This window comes from Budorcas taxicolor, chromosome 4 (assembly GCF_023091745.1).
Source record: "Budorcas taxicolor isolate Tak-1 chromosome 4, Takin1.1, whole genome shotgun sequence".
Lineage (NCBI taxonomy): Eukaryota > Metazoa > Chordata > Mammalia > Artiodactyla > Bovidae > Budorcas > Budorcas taxicolor.
The window spans coordinates 63,827,339-63,847,492 of record NC_068913.1 but is presented as its reverse complement, the minus strand read 5'-3'; the positions used below and the strand labels follow the sequence as shown (position 1 = coordinate 63,847,492).

The 20,154-nt window shown below is 33.9% G+C and overlaps 1 protein-coding gene across 1 annotated transcript in view; it reads right to left on the bottom strand.

Moving 5' to 3' along the window:
- The window catches only part of DPY19L2 (dpy-19 like 2), a 93,526-nt gene that overhangs the window by 26,764 nt on the left and 46,608 nt on the right, over window positions 1-20,154 (bottom strand). The window contains exons 10-16 of the mRNA XM_052638961.1: window positions 18,481-18,558; window positions 17,657-17,743; window positions 11,933-11,992; window positions 7,989-8,069; window positions 5,948-6,049; window positions 4,824-4,895; window positions 2,248-2,294 (exon numbers count right to left, since the gene is read on the bottom strand). Of these exons, the coding sequence (XP_052494921.1) occupies window positions 2,248-2,294; window positions 4,824-4,895; window positions 5,948-6,049; window positions 7,989-8,069; window positions 11,933-11,992; window positions 17,657-17,743; window positions 18,481-18,558 (527 nt within the window). The remainder of the gene's footprint in view (window positions 1-2,247; window positions 2,295-4,823; window positions 4,896-5,947; window positions 6,050-7,988; window positions 8,070-11,932; window positions 11,993-17,656; window positions 17,744-18,480; window positions 18,559-20,154) is intronic.

Sequence of the window (20,154 nt, the reverse complement as noted above, 5' to 3'; positions counted from 1 at the left end):
TTAATAACATAGGTGTTCATAGACATGCAGAGAAATGGACACTCTCACCATTATTCTTTCAGTGTCCATCAAATTGTAAAATATTCATAGCCTATGATCCAGCAGTCCCATTTCAAATATGTTAAATATTCTAAATACTGAAATAAGTGTTCAAATGAATGTGTATAAAGTTGGTAATTACTCATAGCATTGGTTGTTACGACAAAAAGAGAAATATAATCTAAACCTCCACTAATGTGAGAATGGCTAAGTACATGATAGTCACTCGTGATAATGAATAAATAAAACATGGGGACTACTATAAAGTATGAGCAAGATGCTCAAGAAAAGCTGTTAAAAAAAGTAAAGTTACAGAATAATACCAGTAAAAAAAAATACATTGTGCTTTCAGAAGTATTTTCTGAAATGATACACACTAAGCCATTTATAAACAGCACTAATTGAGGAATACATCTAAGAGAGCGGAATATTTCTTCTTTTCTTGATATACTATTTTTCCTGATTGTATCACCATAAGCATATAGTTGGCCCTTGAACCACACAACAGTGTGGGGTGCAGTTGAAAGGCTGAGTATAAATTACAGTAGGCTCTCCATTTACTTGGTGAATACTGAAATTCAGTCAACCACAGATCTAGTAATAGTGCAGTGTTTATTACTGTAAAAAGTCTGCAAATAAGTGGAACCATGCAGTTCAAATCCATGTTGTTCAACAGTCAACTGTATTATTTTCGTAGTTTAAAGGACCCTTCCGCCCAGATACCCATGGAGAGCCAGAACTTTCAGGAATGTAATGACCAAGAAAGACCTCATTTCTACCAACTCGCCGCTCAAGTCTGTCCTCTACATTGTTGTTCAGTCACCAATCATGTCCAGCTCTTTGGTAACCCCGAGGACTATAGTCCGCCAGGCTCCTCTTTCTCTGTTCACGGGACTTCCAGGCAAGAGACATTTCCTTCTCCAGGGGTTCTTCCTGACCCAGGGATGGAACCTGCATATCCTGCATTGACAGGTGGATTCTGTACCACTGACTGAGCCACCATATCCTCTCAATTTTTTGAGACAGCAGCCATGTATCATGGGCTTCCCCGGTGGCACTAGTGGTAAAGAACTCACCAGCCAATGCAGGAGACATAAAAGACATGGTTTTGATCCTGGAGTGAGGAAGATACCCTGGAGGAGGGCGTGGAAACCCACTCCAATATTCCTGTCTGGAGAATCCCATGGACAGAAGAGCCTGGAGGGCTACAGTCCACAGGGTCGCAAAGAGTCATTCAAGACTGAAGCAGCTTAGCACACTTGCCATGCACCCCTTCATCTTCTATTATTCAATTAAATATCTCAAGTCTCTTCATGCACTCCTTATGTGAATAGTTTTCAGAGCTCTAAAAACATTGTTTTTAGAATGTCAAGACACATTCTCAGGGCTCCATCTGACCAGAACAAGGTAGAGTGGATCTATTAACTCTCTTGAATCGGAAACAATTTCAACAAATAAGATTTAACCATTTCAACTGTAAGATTCTAATTAGCTCTTCTGGCTACCATACAAAGTTGTTTACTGAAAATATAAGCAGAGGGCATATGGTTCATGGAAGGCCTGTGCACTAATTTTATAATTTTTCTGTAAATCTAAATGGTCCTAAAAAATAAACTTTTAAAAAAAACAATAAATCTAATGGCTATATGTACAAATATAATGCAATTTGAGTTAAAATTTTTTCTCAGAGGAAGTTTTCTTCACAATTTATTTCTCATGTCCTATAACAGTGTGTACTTTAGTTATATTTTGCTTGTATTTGTTTATACTATAATTTTAGTGACTACTAAAACCACAAATAAATGTAATAAACAGTTTTAACAATAAATGTAGGAAAAACTATTCCATGAATACTCAGAAAAGCAAGTTGCTTTCTCTGAAAGTTAAAAAAAAAAATCACCAAAAAAACACTTCAGCTTACTTATTTACTGACTTTAAATTGTAGTGACTTTAAATTTACTGACTTTAAATTGAATTACTTTGAGGTAATTCACAAATATAAATCCTTTAAAACAAGTCCAAATGCATAAAAAAGACACAGCCATCATATAGTCTTTTTTTTCCTTTCCAAGAAGAAGAAATCTAAGTTTGGTTCATGTTTCCTTTCGTAATCATGATGGTGACGTTTAATGTACATTCATTGGGAAAACGGATATTATAGCAAGTTATTAAATAACTGAATATTAAAAACAACTATGATATAATTACCTTAGATAAGTGTTTGCACATAAGACACACCGAATATCACGAATAGCCTGTGAACAGAATCAAATTAATGAAACATCTAAGGAATTAAGTGATATTTTAAATGCCATGATTCATTAACAAAGACATTCCTACTAGAAAGAAGTATTTTTATTGTTAAAACAAGTCCTTGGAAACAATTTAGTTCCAGCTCTGCCTTAGGAAAGCAGGAAGGTGTAACCTCCTTCTCTATGAAAATGAAAGGTACTAGAGTAAATCTTTGGGTCTAAAATTCTAAGGTTTATATACGGGTAACTTCTGACTGGAGTTTAAGTTTATATTTTACCAGATGCAAATGAGCTGTAGTTGGGGGAGTGGTTTCCACAAAGGAGGCAGGTTTCTCCAAAATTTCAGAGGCTATTTTATGTCGAACTTCTAAGAAATTAGGACTCTCTCTCTCTCTCTGTCTACAAAGACTATATTCCTACTCAAACTCCTGATTATTATAAAATTAGCTGTGGCATACCTGCCTCCCTGGTCTACCTCAGCCTAAAGTGACTGCTACAGAAGGCTTAAGAGCACTTATCAGGATGTATCAGCTAATGATGAGAGAGGGAGAGGGGGAGGAGTAAAGATGAGTATGAAGCTATGCTGGCCAAAGAGGTTTCAGCAGCATTTATAGACAAGAAATTTACAAGAACTTAAAATTTTGTACTCTGCATGGTATGAGGCTTATAACTCACAGATAAACATTGAAAAACATACATAATAAAATTTGGACTCAGATGTTATATCTAAGTTTAGAATTTTTAACTTCTCTCATTGATCCAAGAGCATCCTGCATGGAAGAATGTTTCAAATAACAAAAACGAGATTACACTCCTTGTGACAAGCAAAAGCCTATTCAAAGGTACGGACAACAGAACGCACACACTTATAGGAGTCTAAGATTCAGTAGTGTCATGGTAAAATGACACTACACACGTCTTGCTCCTTTCCTTCCCAGAAGTGATTTCACACAGGTGAAAAGTTAAATGAACATCAGAAGTATCCCTGAAGTGGAAAATAAGCCGTAACAGGACAAAGAACGACTGAGGCATTTATGCGGATGCAAAAGTGGAGTTAAGCTTTAATGGCTGCAGGGATGGTTATGTCTGTGTATACATGTGGGCATGTTATGTCTGTGTATACTGTATGTTATGTCTGTGTATGTGTATACGTGCGGGAATGGTTATGTCTGTGTATACATGTGGGGATGTTATGTCTGTGTATACTGTATGTTATGTCTGTGTATGTGTATACGTGTGGGGATGGTTATGTCTGTGTACACGTCTGGGGATACGTGTATGTGTGTGCCGGCTACTGCACAAACATGATTTGAGCTGTGGTATGTTTGGGAGCTAGTATTTATGAGGCTGTGTATCTTTATTTTTAAAACAGTTAACAGTAGATCTAGCTGTCATTTTCTCCTGTGCTGGATAGTTAATTCTTGCATTAGTACTTACAAGTGGGACCTCATAAGAGGAACACAAGCTGACATGATGGGACAGACAAACTGGCTAACAGAGAAAACCTGCAGCTTGAGCTGGGCAGGGTCAAAGGAAGGGAGAGCAGCACACTTGTGTGTGGTTTACTCACTCCCTCTCATCACCTCTGTCTATCCTGACTCTTTCCAAGTGGTGCCTAGGGAACTAGACCAAGGGTGAAGAAGCACAGATGGAGAGGGAATGCCTTTCTCACTCATAAATTAGTCATCTTCGATATGAAAACAAAATAATAAGAAATGTGGGACTTGAAACTACATAGAAAGACAGGCAATTTGGCTTTAAATATAGAATACTGACTTCAAGTAGAGAAAACTTGCTCTGGCAGTAGAGAAATAATGTTACTGCTATCTGCTTAAAAGCATAAAACACCTACTGACTAAAGGCAGGGCAATTTTTCAATAATATAAATAAAGATGGTTCAAAATTGCTAAAAACTGAGGACCCACTGCCTTTAACCAGGCTTTCAGACAAACTACTCCCAGACCAAGAAAATCTTCCAGTAGTATTTTAAACATTAGTTCTTCTATGGTGATAATACTTTCTTTTTTTGTGTGAAAACAGTGAACAGTAGAGAATGACATTTTAATGGCTATACAGATTTCTATTCATGTTTCAAAATGGATCAAGACTTCTTTGAATGTGTCTTATTTTGAAAGATACTGAAATGGTCATTCTACTTTTTTTAGTACCAATAACAATTGCAATTATTTAATCATTTGGGAAATTATTTGTTCATTGTTCCCACTGGATCAGATTGTGAGTTGCCAGATAGGGTGGACTTGTCTTATTTATCCCAGTGTACCTACAGTGTGTATAGTTCTTACCATATAGTGGGTAACTGACACATTTCTTTTGAAAGAATAAATAAAAATATCTTTTCTAATGTAGCAGATTAAAAACTCCATATAAAGTGAGATAAAGAAAAATCTGAATAAAAAAAGGTTTTAGGGAGGGGAAGAGTCATCCTAAAAGTAAGACAGAATTCTGAGCTATTAGCACTAATCTAAGTCCTTGTCTTAATCCCAAAAGCAAGTAAAAAAATTTTTTAAATACCTTTTTAAAGATAAAATAAGTAATCACAACAACAGTTGGAAGCAACAATGTCTTTGAGTATTGCACTGGCGTCTGAAATATAGCAAATTATTCAAAGTATTTTTTTATTAAATTTTATACTATAAAAGTCTATTTCAAATTGTCACAATGAGATTTCTTAAAGGTAAAAGATAGCTTTGTCATTAACAGAATATATATTATCAAGTTTCATATTCTAACATAAGAATCAAAATTATAATGAGTTACACAAATATATCAAAAATTATAATGATGAAAACTATTAAAGCAAAATTAGCTATGGATATTATTTTTTCCTTTGTTGAGTTTTATCTTCCCTTTATTTATATAGTAGTAAGTTTTAAAATGTGTGTTGATTGATCCATGGGCCCTAGATTATCATCTCCTGGGCTTTCAGTTTCTATTATTTTCATTTGTGAAACTATAGGACTAACAAGGGAGAAAGACTAAGTAATTACTGTAAGTATAAATAAATACTGAAACAAAAACAGCAGCTAAATAACTCTCCTGAGTTGTGATAGGGAGTGATTTACCACTTAACTAAATTACATATTTCTTAAAGGCAGGAACCAAGTTATTTAACTCTTTGTAGTCCTATTACAAACCGCCTCATAGATAATTAATGGTCAATAATTATTTTGGAATGAATGTTATGACTGATTTGACAGATAAGAGATAATCATATATTATTACTAGCATATTTACTTGGCAATGTTTTATTATAAAATTTTGTAATATTTGAGATATTAAGTGAAAGAAAACTGAATTTTTAAAAAACAAAACAATAATTTGGGTTTATTTTTCCTGAATGCTCTCATACCACCAACTGACCTAGATTATTAAAAGTAACTGAACTGCAATAATAGTAATTGACCATAGGTCACATCCTGTGCACTTGCCCTGGTAGGGGCCATTGTTCACTGATTTTACATGTAAGAAACTAGATGAGCATGGCCATATTATTAGCAAAAGTTATCATAAAAAATGATAAGAATAAATAAATTGGGTGTTTCTAAATAAAATTTTTGAATTTCAGATTAAAGAGAAACTTAAGAGCAAGAACTCATCCTACCTGTAGAGGAAAAAAATAAAAGAATCACTCATACCGCTTTTTCCATGAAGTCAAATTCAGGAGCACAGGTGTAAATTAAGGTATCAAAATCTGTATATCTTAAGATTCTGGCGGCAATAAGGTCACTCAGGCGAATCTGGAAGGAAAATTAAAATCACAAAAATAATTATAGTTAATAATAATTGGTTTGCTGCAGCAGTAATAATGTCTACAGAGAAGACATATCCATGGTACAAGGATGCCTCTTCAAGAAAACAAAAAATACAGTGAACCCCATTATGTGCTGAGTAATGAACAAAACTGAAAACAAATAGAAATATCAAGAGAAATGAAAAGGAAAAAGAAGTCAGGAAAAATAAGTAGATAAGAGGATAATACAAAGAATGAGCTAAAATCAACATTTACTGGGCACAAACCACCATGCAGTTGACCAAGAAATTTCGTGATCGGATCATTTATCAAGAACAAAACATTTCATGTTAACCCCTTTTATCACATATTGTAAATCATTAACAAATTTTCTGTGTGTTGTCATTTTCACAAAACCTCATACATTAAGCACAATTTTTTGGTGCTTCTTGAATTTTTCAGACATACGTTGAAGCCATTAACAATGAAGCTATTCTTCAAGAGAATTACAACAACTATACATACAACTCTGATTTAGTTACTTGGTCTGGGAAGGCCTTTAAAATAAATACCATCAACTAAATCCAATGTAGAACTATTTTCTACTGATCATTTATTATTTACTTTGGTGAGACAATTATTTTTACACTGCATCCTTAGAAGGTAAGAAAAATATCTGGTATGCAAAGCAGTAATTCAAATTACTTTACAAGAACATAAATTATTTTATATCAACTTCGATGATTATGGTTTTCAATTACTCGTCATTGCATTATCTACCAGGACCAAGCATAATTTACAGTTAACTTTATTTTTCTAATTTAGAGTAGGGCTGGTGACTAATGATAATTTAACCAAGCCACTTTAGTTTCAAGTCTTTCTCACATAGAAGTCACTTAAGAATACCAAGGGTGTATGCGTGTGTGTGTGTTTTAGGATTTGTAAAGAGTTGGGTGAAAATGTAAGGCAAGTAAATCACAGATTAACTTAATAATAACTTCAGATGCCTAAATAAAGTTTACCATAAAATATACATCCCCTAAAGAATAAAAATTTAAGAATGACAAATAAACCTAATAAACCACAATGCAGAGCTAACAGTAAATGACAAATCCTTATATTTTGAAATTTCATTTACCATTAATATGCATATAGGGTCAATTGTACTGGATAGTGATAGCACTTGTCATTTTAAGAGAGTTAACTACGATAATCCCTTGTTAAGTTTGAAGCAACTTCATCAGCAGACAGGGTTCTAACTGGAGAGTACTAGATATGGTAAATTTCAGGGGAGATTATTGCATGATACACTCATCTATCTTCTATCCAAACAGAAAGTGCTAAAAATCAAAAGTTAAATTCATGTACTGCTTTCTATTCCCTAAACAAATTAGCTGATAGGAATTTATCTTTGAAAAGAGCCATCATTTGAGGCATTAGCCTTAAAATAGACAGAAACACTGTACATTAGGGATGTGGTCCATATATGTTCTAGAAGATGAAAAGATAGAGAATTTTTATCATATTCTTTATGTAAGAAAAACTATAAAGATATCAAATCACACCTTAATTTTAGTGTCTCATTATAAATAAAACTTTGAGTTCTATACTTCAAAGTTGAGGACAGACTGTTCATATTTACATTTATAATGAATCAATAACTTGCTAAACAAATTATTTGTATTTTAACCAAAACATAAACAACTATTTAACATAATTTTTTCCAAGAAAGTTTAGTCACCATTCATTAATGTACTTTTTTCTTAGTGGGCTAAAAAAAATCTACAGGATTTTAGTACTGACTCGCCAATAACTAGCTGGGGACTTTGAAGAAGGTACTCAGCCTCTATAAAATATAGAGGTTTCATTTTAAAAGAGATGGTTTCAAAGTCTCCTCCAACTATGCGTTTACAGAACTTTTAATGTTCTAACTAGAAAGTACTTACATGGTCTGAAACACCTAAAATTTTAGACGTCAGAAATTTCAAAATGATTGTTCCAAAAAACCAAGCACTACCTTGAATTACCTAGAAAATAAACAAAATAGATAGAAGTCAGAAGACTAAAAAGCCCTTTCTCTTGGAAATTGTTAATAACAAACATTCTAATAACAAGTCCTAAGTGAAAGGGAAACACAAACTTGAAGAATTTTTTTTTAATAAGGTAATGAAAACTACATACTAGAAACTAAGGAATGTGTGTAAACAGTGATCAGAAGAAAATGCATGGCCTCAAAAACTTTTATCAATAAAAATATGGGGGAGAATGGATACATGTATATGTATGGCTGAGTCCCTTTGCTGTTCCACTGAAACTATCACAACATTGTTAATCAGCTATATCCCAATGCAAAATAAAAAGTTTGTAAAAATTAGAGTAAAAATAAATGAAAAGCCTGACTCAAACATCTAGACAAAAAAACAACAAAATAAAAAGAAAAACACATGAAAGGAAATACTCAAGAGAAAAACAGTCAATTATATTTATACCTATGTGTATCCATTTTGTTGTCCTTTATTTCTTCTGAGTGTTCTAAGATTCTTTCATCATTTACTTCCTGCTTCAAGGACTTCCATTTAAGGGTTGCTCTACTAAAAACAAATTCTTAGTTTTCCTTCATCTGAGAATATGTTTTACTTTCCTCTTCATTCCAAAAAGACACTTTCAATGTATATATAAATTATCATTCACAATTCTTTCCAGCATTTTTCAAATGCTGTGCCCCATCCTTCTGGCTCCCATAGTTATAGAAAAGAAGTCTGGTATGATTGAAATCTGTTTGGGCCTAAAGGTAATGTCCCATTTCTCCCTATATGTTTTCAAAACATTTTCTTTGCCTTTAGTTTGCAGCAGTTTATGATTGTGCCTTGATATGGATTTTGTTAGCTTTACCCTACTTTGGATTCAGTTTATATATATATATATATATATATATATATATATACACACACACACACATACATACATACACATACACATGCATATGGCTACTTTTGAGTTGCTAATCTTTTCTTTTGCATTTTAGATCCATGGAGTAATTTTTAGTATAGATGGAATTTAAAAATCTGTGTTCATGAGTAAAGTGAAGTTGAAAGTGAAATTGCTCAGTCATGTCCGACTCTTTGTGACCCCATGGACTATAGCCTACCAGGTTCCTCTGTCCATGGGATTTTCCAGGCAAGAACACTGGAGTGGGTTGCCATTTCCTTCTCCAGGAGATCTTGCCAACTCAGGGACTGAGCCCAGGTCTCCCTGAGTGTTCATGAGTAAACCCAGGCTTAATCATACTGTTCATGCCTGACCTTCAGTTCAGTTCAGTCGCTCAGTCGTGTCCGACTCCTTGCGACCCCATGAACTGCAGCACGCCAGGCCTCCCTGTCCATCACCAACTCCCAGAGTTCACTCAAACTCACATCCATCGAGTCCGTGATGCCATCCAGCCATCTCATCCTCTGTCGTCCCCTTCTCCTCCTGCCCCCAATCCCTCCCAGCATCAGAGTCTTTTCCATTGAGTCAGCTCTTCGCATGAAGTGGCCAAAGTATTGGTGTTTCAGCTTTAGCGTCAGTCCTTCCAATGAATACCCAGGACTGATCTCCTTTAGAATGGACTGGTTGGATCCCCTTGCAGTCCAAGGGACTCTCAAGAGTTTTCTCCAACACCACAGTTCAAAGCATCAATTCTTCAGCACTCAGCTTTCTTCACAGTCCAACTCTCACATCCATACATAACTACTGGAAAAACCATAGCCTTCTTGACTAGACGGACCTTTGTTGGCAAAGTAATATCTCTACTTTTCAATATGCTATCTATGTTGGTCACAACTTTCCTTCTAAGGACTAAGCGTTTTTTAATTGCATGGCTGTAATCACCATCTGTGGTGATTTTGGAGCCCAAAAAATAAAGTATGACACTGTTTCCACTGTTTCCCTATCTATTTCCCATGAAGTGATGGGACCAGCTGCCATGATCTTAGTTTTCTGAATGTTGAGCTTTAGATTACTAGTAAGATTTTGTTTTCCTTTTTGTAAGGATTTACATTCTTTATGATACACAAAGAGTTCCCCTTGGGTTTTGAGTAAATTTCAGCATAAGCTCAGTTCAATATTTACCCTGCAACTAAAAACTGAGGTCTCCCATTAAGCACTGAGTTTGCTCCTATTGAGGAAAACTGTAAGTGAATCACTTAGGCCTAAAAGTACTTGTTTAGGCTTTATGTCATAAATATTTATCTTTCTAAAGATACACAGAAGCTAAAAATAGAGAATACCTAGTACCTAGCAAGGGGAAAAAGAGTCTTTCTTCCAACTAACCACATGATGGTAAAGAATATTAAAATTAGGATTTGATCACTCATAAGTGACAATTTTCCTATACATTGTTTTACTATCATTCAATTCAAAAACATAAGGATTTCCTTGTTTTAAAATTTCCCAATTATGACAGAATAAGATATGCAACATAATCTTTATTCCACAGGCATGTAAGAATTACTTGGGTAATAAAACAGATGTTTTCGTAAAAAAAGTGTCAGTTCAAAACAGTTTTGCCTTTTCTTTTACTCTTTTCAAAAAAAATTAGCCATATAAAGCGAGAATATCTTTTATGCTGTTTAGGTGACTATGATGGTTCATTTCTCCCTTTTGCAAGAGACTGGTGGTATTAATTATATCAGTTTAAAAACATACATATAAGCTGAATATTCATAATATCTTTTCTCTGATTCAGATTTTTGTTTCTTTGAAATCCTTGAGTTGAAAGCTTTTTATTCTTTCTGATCTAAAACTGAAAATATACAAGACAATAAACTTTCCTCTGAGCACAATGTTGGCAGAATCCCCTAAATATCCACAGGCACTGCTGATTTGCTGTCATTTTACAATGATTTGTAATTAAAATTTTGCTTTTCTTTTGAGTTCAATTATTATATAAAAATCTTAAAATTTTCTTTTGATATCTTGGTTTAATCTTTTAAAAAACAGGCATTGACAATTTTTCTAAAATAAAATAAACTCATACATCATACATTAGAAAGGTAATGTAATTCAATAACTTAAGTGTATTTTCATCATGGTTATGGGAGAATGCTTCCAGTAATGAGAAACTGGCAACTCATCCCATTTTGTTCATTTGCATTCTGAGTAGATATTTACCTTATATTTTCCAGTTTTACCATAACAATATATAATATGTAATCACACAGTTCTTCTATATGGCAGATTTTATTTTTTAGAAAGAGTACATTAAAGACCCAAAGAAAAAGAATGTTATCTGCCTGATATTATAAGAGGTAAGTCATCACAACACCTACCTAATAAAATACTTACTTTACTTTGTAACATAACACACAAGTATAAAGGTGACCTGGGCCACTCATGTGTACATTTGGGGACAAGTGAAACAAAGACCAGGTAGTGGCTGAGTTGAAATTAAAAAGGGACTGTGAGATTGTATGGAAAATGTTAAAAAGACAAAGATAATAAGACTCTAAAGATGGAAAATGAAGGAAAGATTGATGATGAAATGCAGAAAAAACAAACAGGGACAGCAGGGACAGAACTACAGATTGAGTTATGTTGAAGAGAAGGTTACTAAGTCTAAAGAAAAAAAAAAAACCTCAAAGCAAATAGAAAAAAAAATTAAAAGCCAGGTAGTAGGGGTATAGCAGGATGAAAAGTAAAGAACAAGGGCCTGAAAGTAGTGCTGAAATAAATGAACTAACTTCTTGAAAAGGACTTGTAGGTGTTGCTAAGGACTATTTCCCACCTTGTGAAAGTAACTTTAATATTTATTAACTATAAATCATTCAATTCTTAAAGTACATTATTTGTATTCAGTTTATAGAAACAAAGAAGGATTTGAAGAAATTGTGGTAAAAATGTTGAACCTTACCCAAAAGTGGAGTTCAGATACTCCAAATCTTTGAATTTTATTTCTCTTTAGGATTATCACCTAAAATGCATATGATATAAAATAAAATAATTAAATAAAATTAACATTTATATTTTATATGAATGATACATTTCAAAAATCATGTAGCCAACCCCTTCTACCTTGGTTATCACCAGACATTTTCCTTCATTGTTGATTTTTCTGAATTTGGACATGGAAAATTTTGGGGGGTGTGAGAGCCAAATGCTTTCTGTGCCAAAAAGTTGACTCTAGAATCAAGTTAATTCCTCACTAAGTTACTTGGGATGTTTTATGTATGAAAACTCCTCTGAGGAGGCAGATGGTGTGGGAAAGGTACATTCCATGCAAGTGTACACATAAGTTACCCAGCAAAAGGAGAATTCTTCCTCTCCAAACTCCCACATATTTTTAAATGTTAAAAAATATGTCTAACTGAATTTATAATAAAGAAAAGGTACTTATCAGGTGCCGAGGAAAGGAGGTGATTTAAAAAAACTAAACCATTAATTAGGAGAGAACCTATGACAGTTTTTAAGGAGGTCTGTAGACCAGATTACAGGGTTACAAATGTGAGCTTATATTAAAAGGGAGGGCAGCAGAAGTGACTTGAAGCAATGTAAGGTTAATTAAGCCTCATGCAGACAGCTGGGATCCTCAAAATCCCTGGGATCCTTGATGCTATCCACTAAATATTTATATCCCTGTACAAATCCATATGTTGAAATGATAATCTCAAATGCAACATATTTAGATGTGGAAACTTTGTGAGGTAATCATATAACATTATGAAAGTGGGAACTTCATAGATGGGCTTAATGCCTTTCTAAGAAAAGACATAAAGAAAATCCCTTTATCCATCATGGGAGGACAAAGCAGATATCTGTCTATAAATCAAAAAGAAAGCTCTTACCACGAACTAAATCAGGTGACATCTTGATCTTGCACATTCCAGCATTTAGAATTGTAAGAAATAGATTTCTACAAAAGCTACCCTGTCTGGTATTTTTATTATAGTAGTCTAAACTGACAAAGATGTACAGGGACTAGGAATACTTCTACTACTGTCTCTGCAAGTTGGTAAGGTATTTGTTTATTCTCAAGTTGGTATTGAAAAACAAAGGCTCCAATGAGAAACAAATCTTAGGCCTGTGTATTGTTTAGATCTGGAGGAGAATTTTCTATCATCTATTTGGCCCAAGATGAACCAGACTTCCTGAACTTCCAACAACAGAAAAATATAAATGTACCATATTATACAATGCAAAATTGCTTGTAAATGCAAAATAAAAGAAATAAGTCAAGTGCCCAGACATAGGACAGTGGTTAAATTATCTATAGAATATGCAGAAGGGAATACTTACTATGAAATCATTAGGAAGGTTGAAGATCTCTATCCAGAAAAGGTTACTAAGTGATACCCAGGATAGGTTGATAAATCAAAAATGCAAAAGACTATAGTATGCTACCTTTCATGTAATTAAGAGGGGTTATGATTAAATATATATGTAATATTTATTAGTGCAAAAAAGAGAAAAGTAAATGGGGACACTAGAAAACCAATGAGCTATCTCACTTATAAGAAATAGGGAGGGGACATCCCTGGTGAAGTCCCTGTGGTTAAGAATCTACACTGCAATGCAGGGGACGCAGGTTCAATTCCTGGTTAGGGAACTAAGATCACATGTGCCTCAAAGCAACTGGGCCTCCTCACCACAAACGGAGAGTCCGTGTGCCACAATGAAAGATTCCACATTATGCAATGAAGATCCTAGGACCCAACACAGCCAAATAAATAAATATTTTTTTAAAAGAAATAGGCAGGACCAAAGTAAAAAGAAAAGTGGAGAGAATGAGGTGGAAGGGAGGAGAGAGAGTGGTATTTTCTGAGTATAAGATGTATATTTCTTATTCCTAGAAACATGGTACTTTTCACCACAAAAATAATTAAAATCAATCAAGAGGGAACTTTTTCCTGTGGTCAAAGTTGGTACAACAGGAAAGAAATTTACTTTCCCATCTTTAACAACTAAACACAAGTAAAATAGGTAAGAGACTACTATGAACAATTAAATGTCAATGTATTATATTATAAAAAAATGGATCCATTTCTAGAAGCATATAATCTACTAAGACAGAATCATGAAGGAAGAAAAACTCTGATCACATCTATAACTAGTAAGGATATTGAATCATATTCAAAAATCTCTCAAAAAACAAAAGAGGGACCAGTGGGCTTTACTGGTGAATTCTGCCAAATATTTCAAGAAGAACCAATGTCAATCCTTCTCAAACTCTTCCAAAAAACTGAAGAGAAAGGAATAATTCCAAACATATTGCATAAGGTCAGCATGTTTCTGATACCAAAGTTAGACAAGGCCACTACAAGAAAACGAAACTATAGACCAATATCCCAGATGAACACAGATGCGAAAGTTCTTATCAAAATATTATCAAACCAAATTTAACATCACATTAAAGGATCAAGGTCAAGTGAGAATTATCTTTGAAATGCTAGGATGGTTCAACATAACAAGGGATAAAAATCACGTAATCATTTCAATCAATGCAGAAAAGCATTTGATAAAATCTGACACCCTTTCATGATAAAAACTCTCAACAAACTAAAGGGAAATTATCTCAATATAATTAAGATCATATTTGAAAACCCCATTGCTAACATACTCAATAGTGAAAAACTAAAAGCTTTCCTCTAAGATCAGGAACAAGGAAAATGTAAAATTATCTCTGTTCACAGATGGCATCATCTTAAGTGTAGAAGACACTAAAGATTCTATACACACACACAGTGTTAGAACTAATAAGTTCTGCAAAGTAGCAGGGTACAAACTCAATAAAGAAACTATGTTGTATTTCTATACATTAACAATGAACTACCTAAAAAGGAAATTAAGAAAATAATGCTATTCACAATAGCCTAAAAATTATAAAATAGTAAGGATAAACATAACCAAAGAGGTGAAAGGTTTATACACTGAAAACACTGTTGAAAGAAATTAAAGAAGACACAAATGGAAAGACTGTAGCTGTCTTTCTCTGTCTGACTTATTTCACATAGTATTATGTCAAGGTTTACCCATGTTGTCACAAATGGTAGGAAAATCTTTAGCTACTATTTCCAGTGCCTTTCATAGAGCCAGACTGATATCTAATATTATAATATGTTCCTTTCATATGAAGGACCTTCTTTAATATTTCTTTTCGTGTAAAACTGCTGGTCATAAACTCTTTATTTTGCCTTCATTCTTGAAAGACATGTTTGCTGAATACAGAATTGTAGATAGCATTTTTAAGTATTTTAAAGATGTTGCTTGACTGTTTTATTGCTTGTATTTTTTTCTTATGAAAAATCTGACATCCTTACTCTCTGTTCTTGTATATTTAATATGTCTTACTTCTCTTGCTGCTCTTAAGATTTTATCACTGACCTTGAACAAACTGATAATATGCCTTACTATATAGCTTTATGTTTCTTGTACTTGAGATTCATTGAAATCCTTCATCCAGAAGATCATAATTTTCATCAAATTTGGAAAATTTTTGGTCATGATTTCTTCAAATATTTTTCTACCTCCTCCCAACTCCACTGATTTAGACATGTACTTTTCATATATAAACTGTAACTGGGGGATTAGAAGATCAGAATTTTGCAATCCTTATTGAATTAATGAATCTGGTACTAAGCACTGGAGGCTGTGATCATAAAAAGAGAGGTACCAGATAATAAGTGCTTTCTGCTTAAAGAACAATACTATAGACTTGCCAAAGGTATTAAACTTGAACATGTCTAAGCTTTAGATTCAAGTATTAATACAGAAGACAAAGAAGATGTAAAGCTGCCTCATAATGACTCAGAGAGTTAAATCTAGATCACAGAACCCTTCACATGTTCAATGACCCAGGTTTTTCAACAAATAAATATTCCAGGAAGAAAACATGGAGACATATTAGAAGCCTGTAGATTAAAAACAGAAGCTTGATAAAATTATAAGAAAAAGCTTGGAGTGATCAAGTGATCTTGACCATAGCCAAGATAGATGCTACTGTTTTAGAGCTCCTCTAGGTCACGTGGAGGGCTTCTCGAATGGTTGAAAAAGTTCTGGCTTTGATGTGATGGTGTTTTAAGGATGTATAACAGTCCTTAACAACAGTATTATTAATACTTATCAGTATTAGTCAGTATATGAAATATTGGTTTTATAAAGTTTTCTACATCTGCTATATTTTAAAATAAAAAAGGTTTTCAGAAAAAGAGGTGGATGAGCAGAATATAGCAAGTTCTCTACTCTGTAATGCTGAAAATGTTTGGCAAAATGCTGAAAAGAGCCTGTGTTTTTTGGAGATAGAAAGAGGAGAGCTTACTCACTGTGAGGCAAAAAAAAAAAAAAAAAGTATGGGGAGATAAAAATGTTAAAAACCTAAATTTCAAGAATGTATGTGTGTGTGTGTGTGTGTGTGTGTGTGTGTGTGTGTGTAACTGAGTCACTTTGCTTTACAGCAGAAATTGGCGCAACATTGTAAAACAACTATACTTCAACTTTGAAAAGTGGGGGAAAAAACCTTAAATCTCGAAAGATTCAATCAATGCACCGTATATGGAAAAGTGCTGTATTTTGGTATTTCTGTATTATCATTTTCTGATCATTGTGGAAAGGGAATATCCCAGGAACATTCCAGTGAAGGAGAACATTCCAGGTACTGGCATATGAACATCAAAAGTGTGACTATAAGGTAATAAAACTGATTTACTGAACCGCCATTCCAAATACAACTTCAAATGAGAGTTATCCCATGAAAGTAAGTTACATGAGGAGACTATACACTTATTCTAATTTATGTTGCCATTGCTCAAAACAGTTTGGAACTCCTCTTTATAAACTTTATAATTCAGAGTTTATTTCCTTATGGGTGCAAGAAAATCGGTCTTATCACTATTGTCACACCATATTTTTATCAAGATCTGTATTATCCAGTCCAATCACCCACCTTAGTCACAAGACTTTGGTCGTTTCCAAAAATCAAATCCACCCTTGAAAGACGAAGATTTGCCACCATTGAGGATATTCAAAAGAATGTGCCACAGTCTGTGAAGGCAATTCAGAGGAATTCCAAAAATGCTTTGGGCAATGGCAGTGTCACTGCAATAAGTATTTAGCCTACTGAAGTGACTTAGAAGGAAATAAATAATTTTTATCATAAATTATGGCATATTTTAAAAAGTAAGTCATTACTTTATTATTTAAAAAATAGTTACTGGGGTATTGGCTTAAAAAGGTAAACCTTCCTTATATTATTTTTTAAGGATGAGATAAAGAAAAGCATTATCTCGGAAAAATTTTTCTTGTGAGTAATAATCCAGAAAGGGCCCTATTTGTTCTTGTTAATTGTTGTTGTGCTCAGTCTTGTCCGACTCTTGGTGACTTCATAGACTATAACCCATTAGGCTCCTCTGTCCATGGAATTTTTCAGGCAAGAATACTGGAGCAGGTTGCCATTTCCTACTCCAGGGGATCTTCCCAACCCAGGGATTGAACCCACATCTTTTGCATCTCCTACATCGGCAGGCAGATTCTTTATCCCTAGTGCCACTTGGGAAACCCATTTATTCTTCCTAACCTACATTAAACGGTTAAAATTGCTATTTGAAGGTAAAGAAAAATCTTTATGAGTTTAACAAACACTCACCAACGTTATTACCAGAGATGAAGAATAGTAAGAAGATAAATACATTGGATTTCCAAACATGAATACAAAACAAAGGAAAACTGAAATCTGAAAATTGAATAAATACATTTTATAGTTATTAGATAAATATCATAATGCATACTTTGTCTACAAGGATACAGTCATTTCTAATATAAACTTTATTTGCATAGAATATTAATAAATAGATCTTTACCAAGTGATAATTTCAACACACTGACAGGCTCTAAGTACCTTCAACACCATAAATACTATATAAAAGAATTTAATTTTTTTCTCATTTGCAACCTGGCACAAAGGAAAAACAATTATTTCTACTGATTTAATAATGGAATGATATAAAAAGAAAGACTCAGTTATAAGTATTAGTTTTCTAATCTGAGTTTTGTTAAACTACTTAAGGACTTCTCTCAATAAGGAAGTTTTATTTCACATTCTTAGTAAAGATTTTCATTTTTTATTTTCTTAAAGGAGATGTGTTTGGAAACTAATAAAAACATTAATGGAAAAACATTTACAGTCATGCAAAGTATTAAAAAAATCTCAGGTCTCAGAGAGAAAAGGCAGTTTCAAAAGTAGCAACAATAATAATAAAACAAAAAATTTTAAAGTTTCATTGAGTATAAAACATCTGCAGTCTAGTTGAAAGCAGAGTTACTCTAATATGTCATTCAGTTATCCTTCTAATATTATCAGCATCATATGTATTAAACACTACCTGAGAGGAGGTAAATAAAACAGTCAGTTATTTTATAAACTCTGAAATCTTATTTTAATATATGACTTATAAGTATTTAGAACTTTACCATGTTCGCATGAATTATCTTTTGAAACTTGTTTGGCTCAATGTACCCCACAATATACATAGGAAATAATGAGGCTATCTGAAATAAAAACATAAAAAAGCAGAAGTGAAAAAATGTAGAAAAGCATTTCCCTATTCATTAGCAAAGTAATTGTAAGAGGACAGTCATATTTCTAATAATTAAAGTCAGAATAATGTGAACCAACCTCCTCACTAATGACTGGAACAGCTCAAAAAAATACTAAAACTACCTGTATGAAAGGCTTCCCAGTGACTCAGTGATAAAGAATCTGCTTGCCAAGCAGGAGATATGGGTTCAATTCCTGGCTTGGGAAGATACCCTGGAGAAGAAAATGGAAACCCACTCCAGCATTCTTGCCTGGGAAATCACATGGACAGAGGAGCCTGGAAGGCTAGAGCCCATTGGGTTGCAAAAGAGTCAGACACGACTTGGCAACTAAACAACAACAACCTGTATGAAAGCCACAGACTACTAATAAGGCATAGAAGAATTAGGAAGCTAAGAGCAGAGAAAAGACAGAAATCTACACAGATGAGCATGACATTTTGGGTCACTTTTCTTCCAGAGGCATCTGTCAACTCCATCAGTAGCAGATGCCTGCCAGCTGAGAGGCAGTTGAGAGGTTTCTACATACTCAGCAGTCAGGTAATCCCAAAAGTGAGATCCCTGCTAAGTCCTTAAGATTTGGTTTGGGACTTCGAAGAGTTATACTGCAAGTGTGAGTGCTCAGCCACTCAGTCATGTCTGACTCTTTGCAACCCCATGGCCTGCAGCCCCCAGTGTTCCTCTGACCTGATATTCTCCAGGCAAGGATACTGGAGTGGGTTGCCATTTCCTCCTCCAGGGGAGCTTCCTGACAAAGGGATTGAACTCATGTCTCCTGTGTCTCTGCATTGGCAGGTGGATTCTTTACCGCTAAGCTACCTGGGAAGCCCCTAGATGACAGGCAACCAGAAATCAAAGCATCCCTCCTAAATACTGAATCCCATCTTTGAATTATCTCATTCTCTGATTGCAGGAGTATGATTAAAGATTGTTAGTCCCTGTATTTGCCTGCTGGAAGAAAATTTACTTTTCTCTGAAAGAAGTGAATATCATCTTAGTCTCAAAATAACTCTATTGAACTCAAATTGTTCATGTACAATGTCCAATACCATATCAAAACTAATCAGATGTAGGAGGAGATATGACATTATCACTAAGACAACAGAAACAGATCTAAGAAGAATCCAAATCTAGTTCAGGGGTCAGCAAACTTTTTATGGAAAAAGCCAGATAGTAAATGTATTATGATTTATAGGCCACATGCAGACTCAACTCTATATTCTTCTATGTTTTTTAAACAACATTATAAAAATGTAAAAACTACTCTTAGCTCACAAATCATTCAAAAACATGTCTGGTATCATCAGACATAGACGTTATGTTTCACATATGCACACAAATAATACAGAAGATTGAAAATTCCAGGAGGGTACTGAAAGCCATAAAAAATAAAATAAAAATGTACAACTAGTATTACAATAATCAATAATAAGAAGTCAAAGATGGGTTTAAAAGCAGGTGAAACACAAGCAAACAAACAAGTGATTAAATTGGAAGATACATCAGAAGAAAGCATTAAGTGACAAAAGGATGAATGAACAACATGAA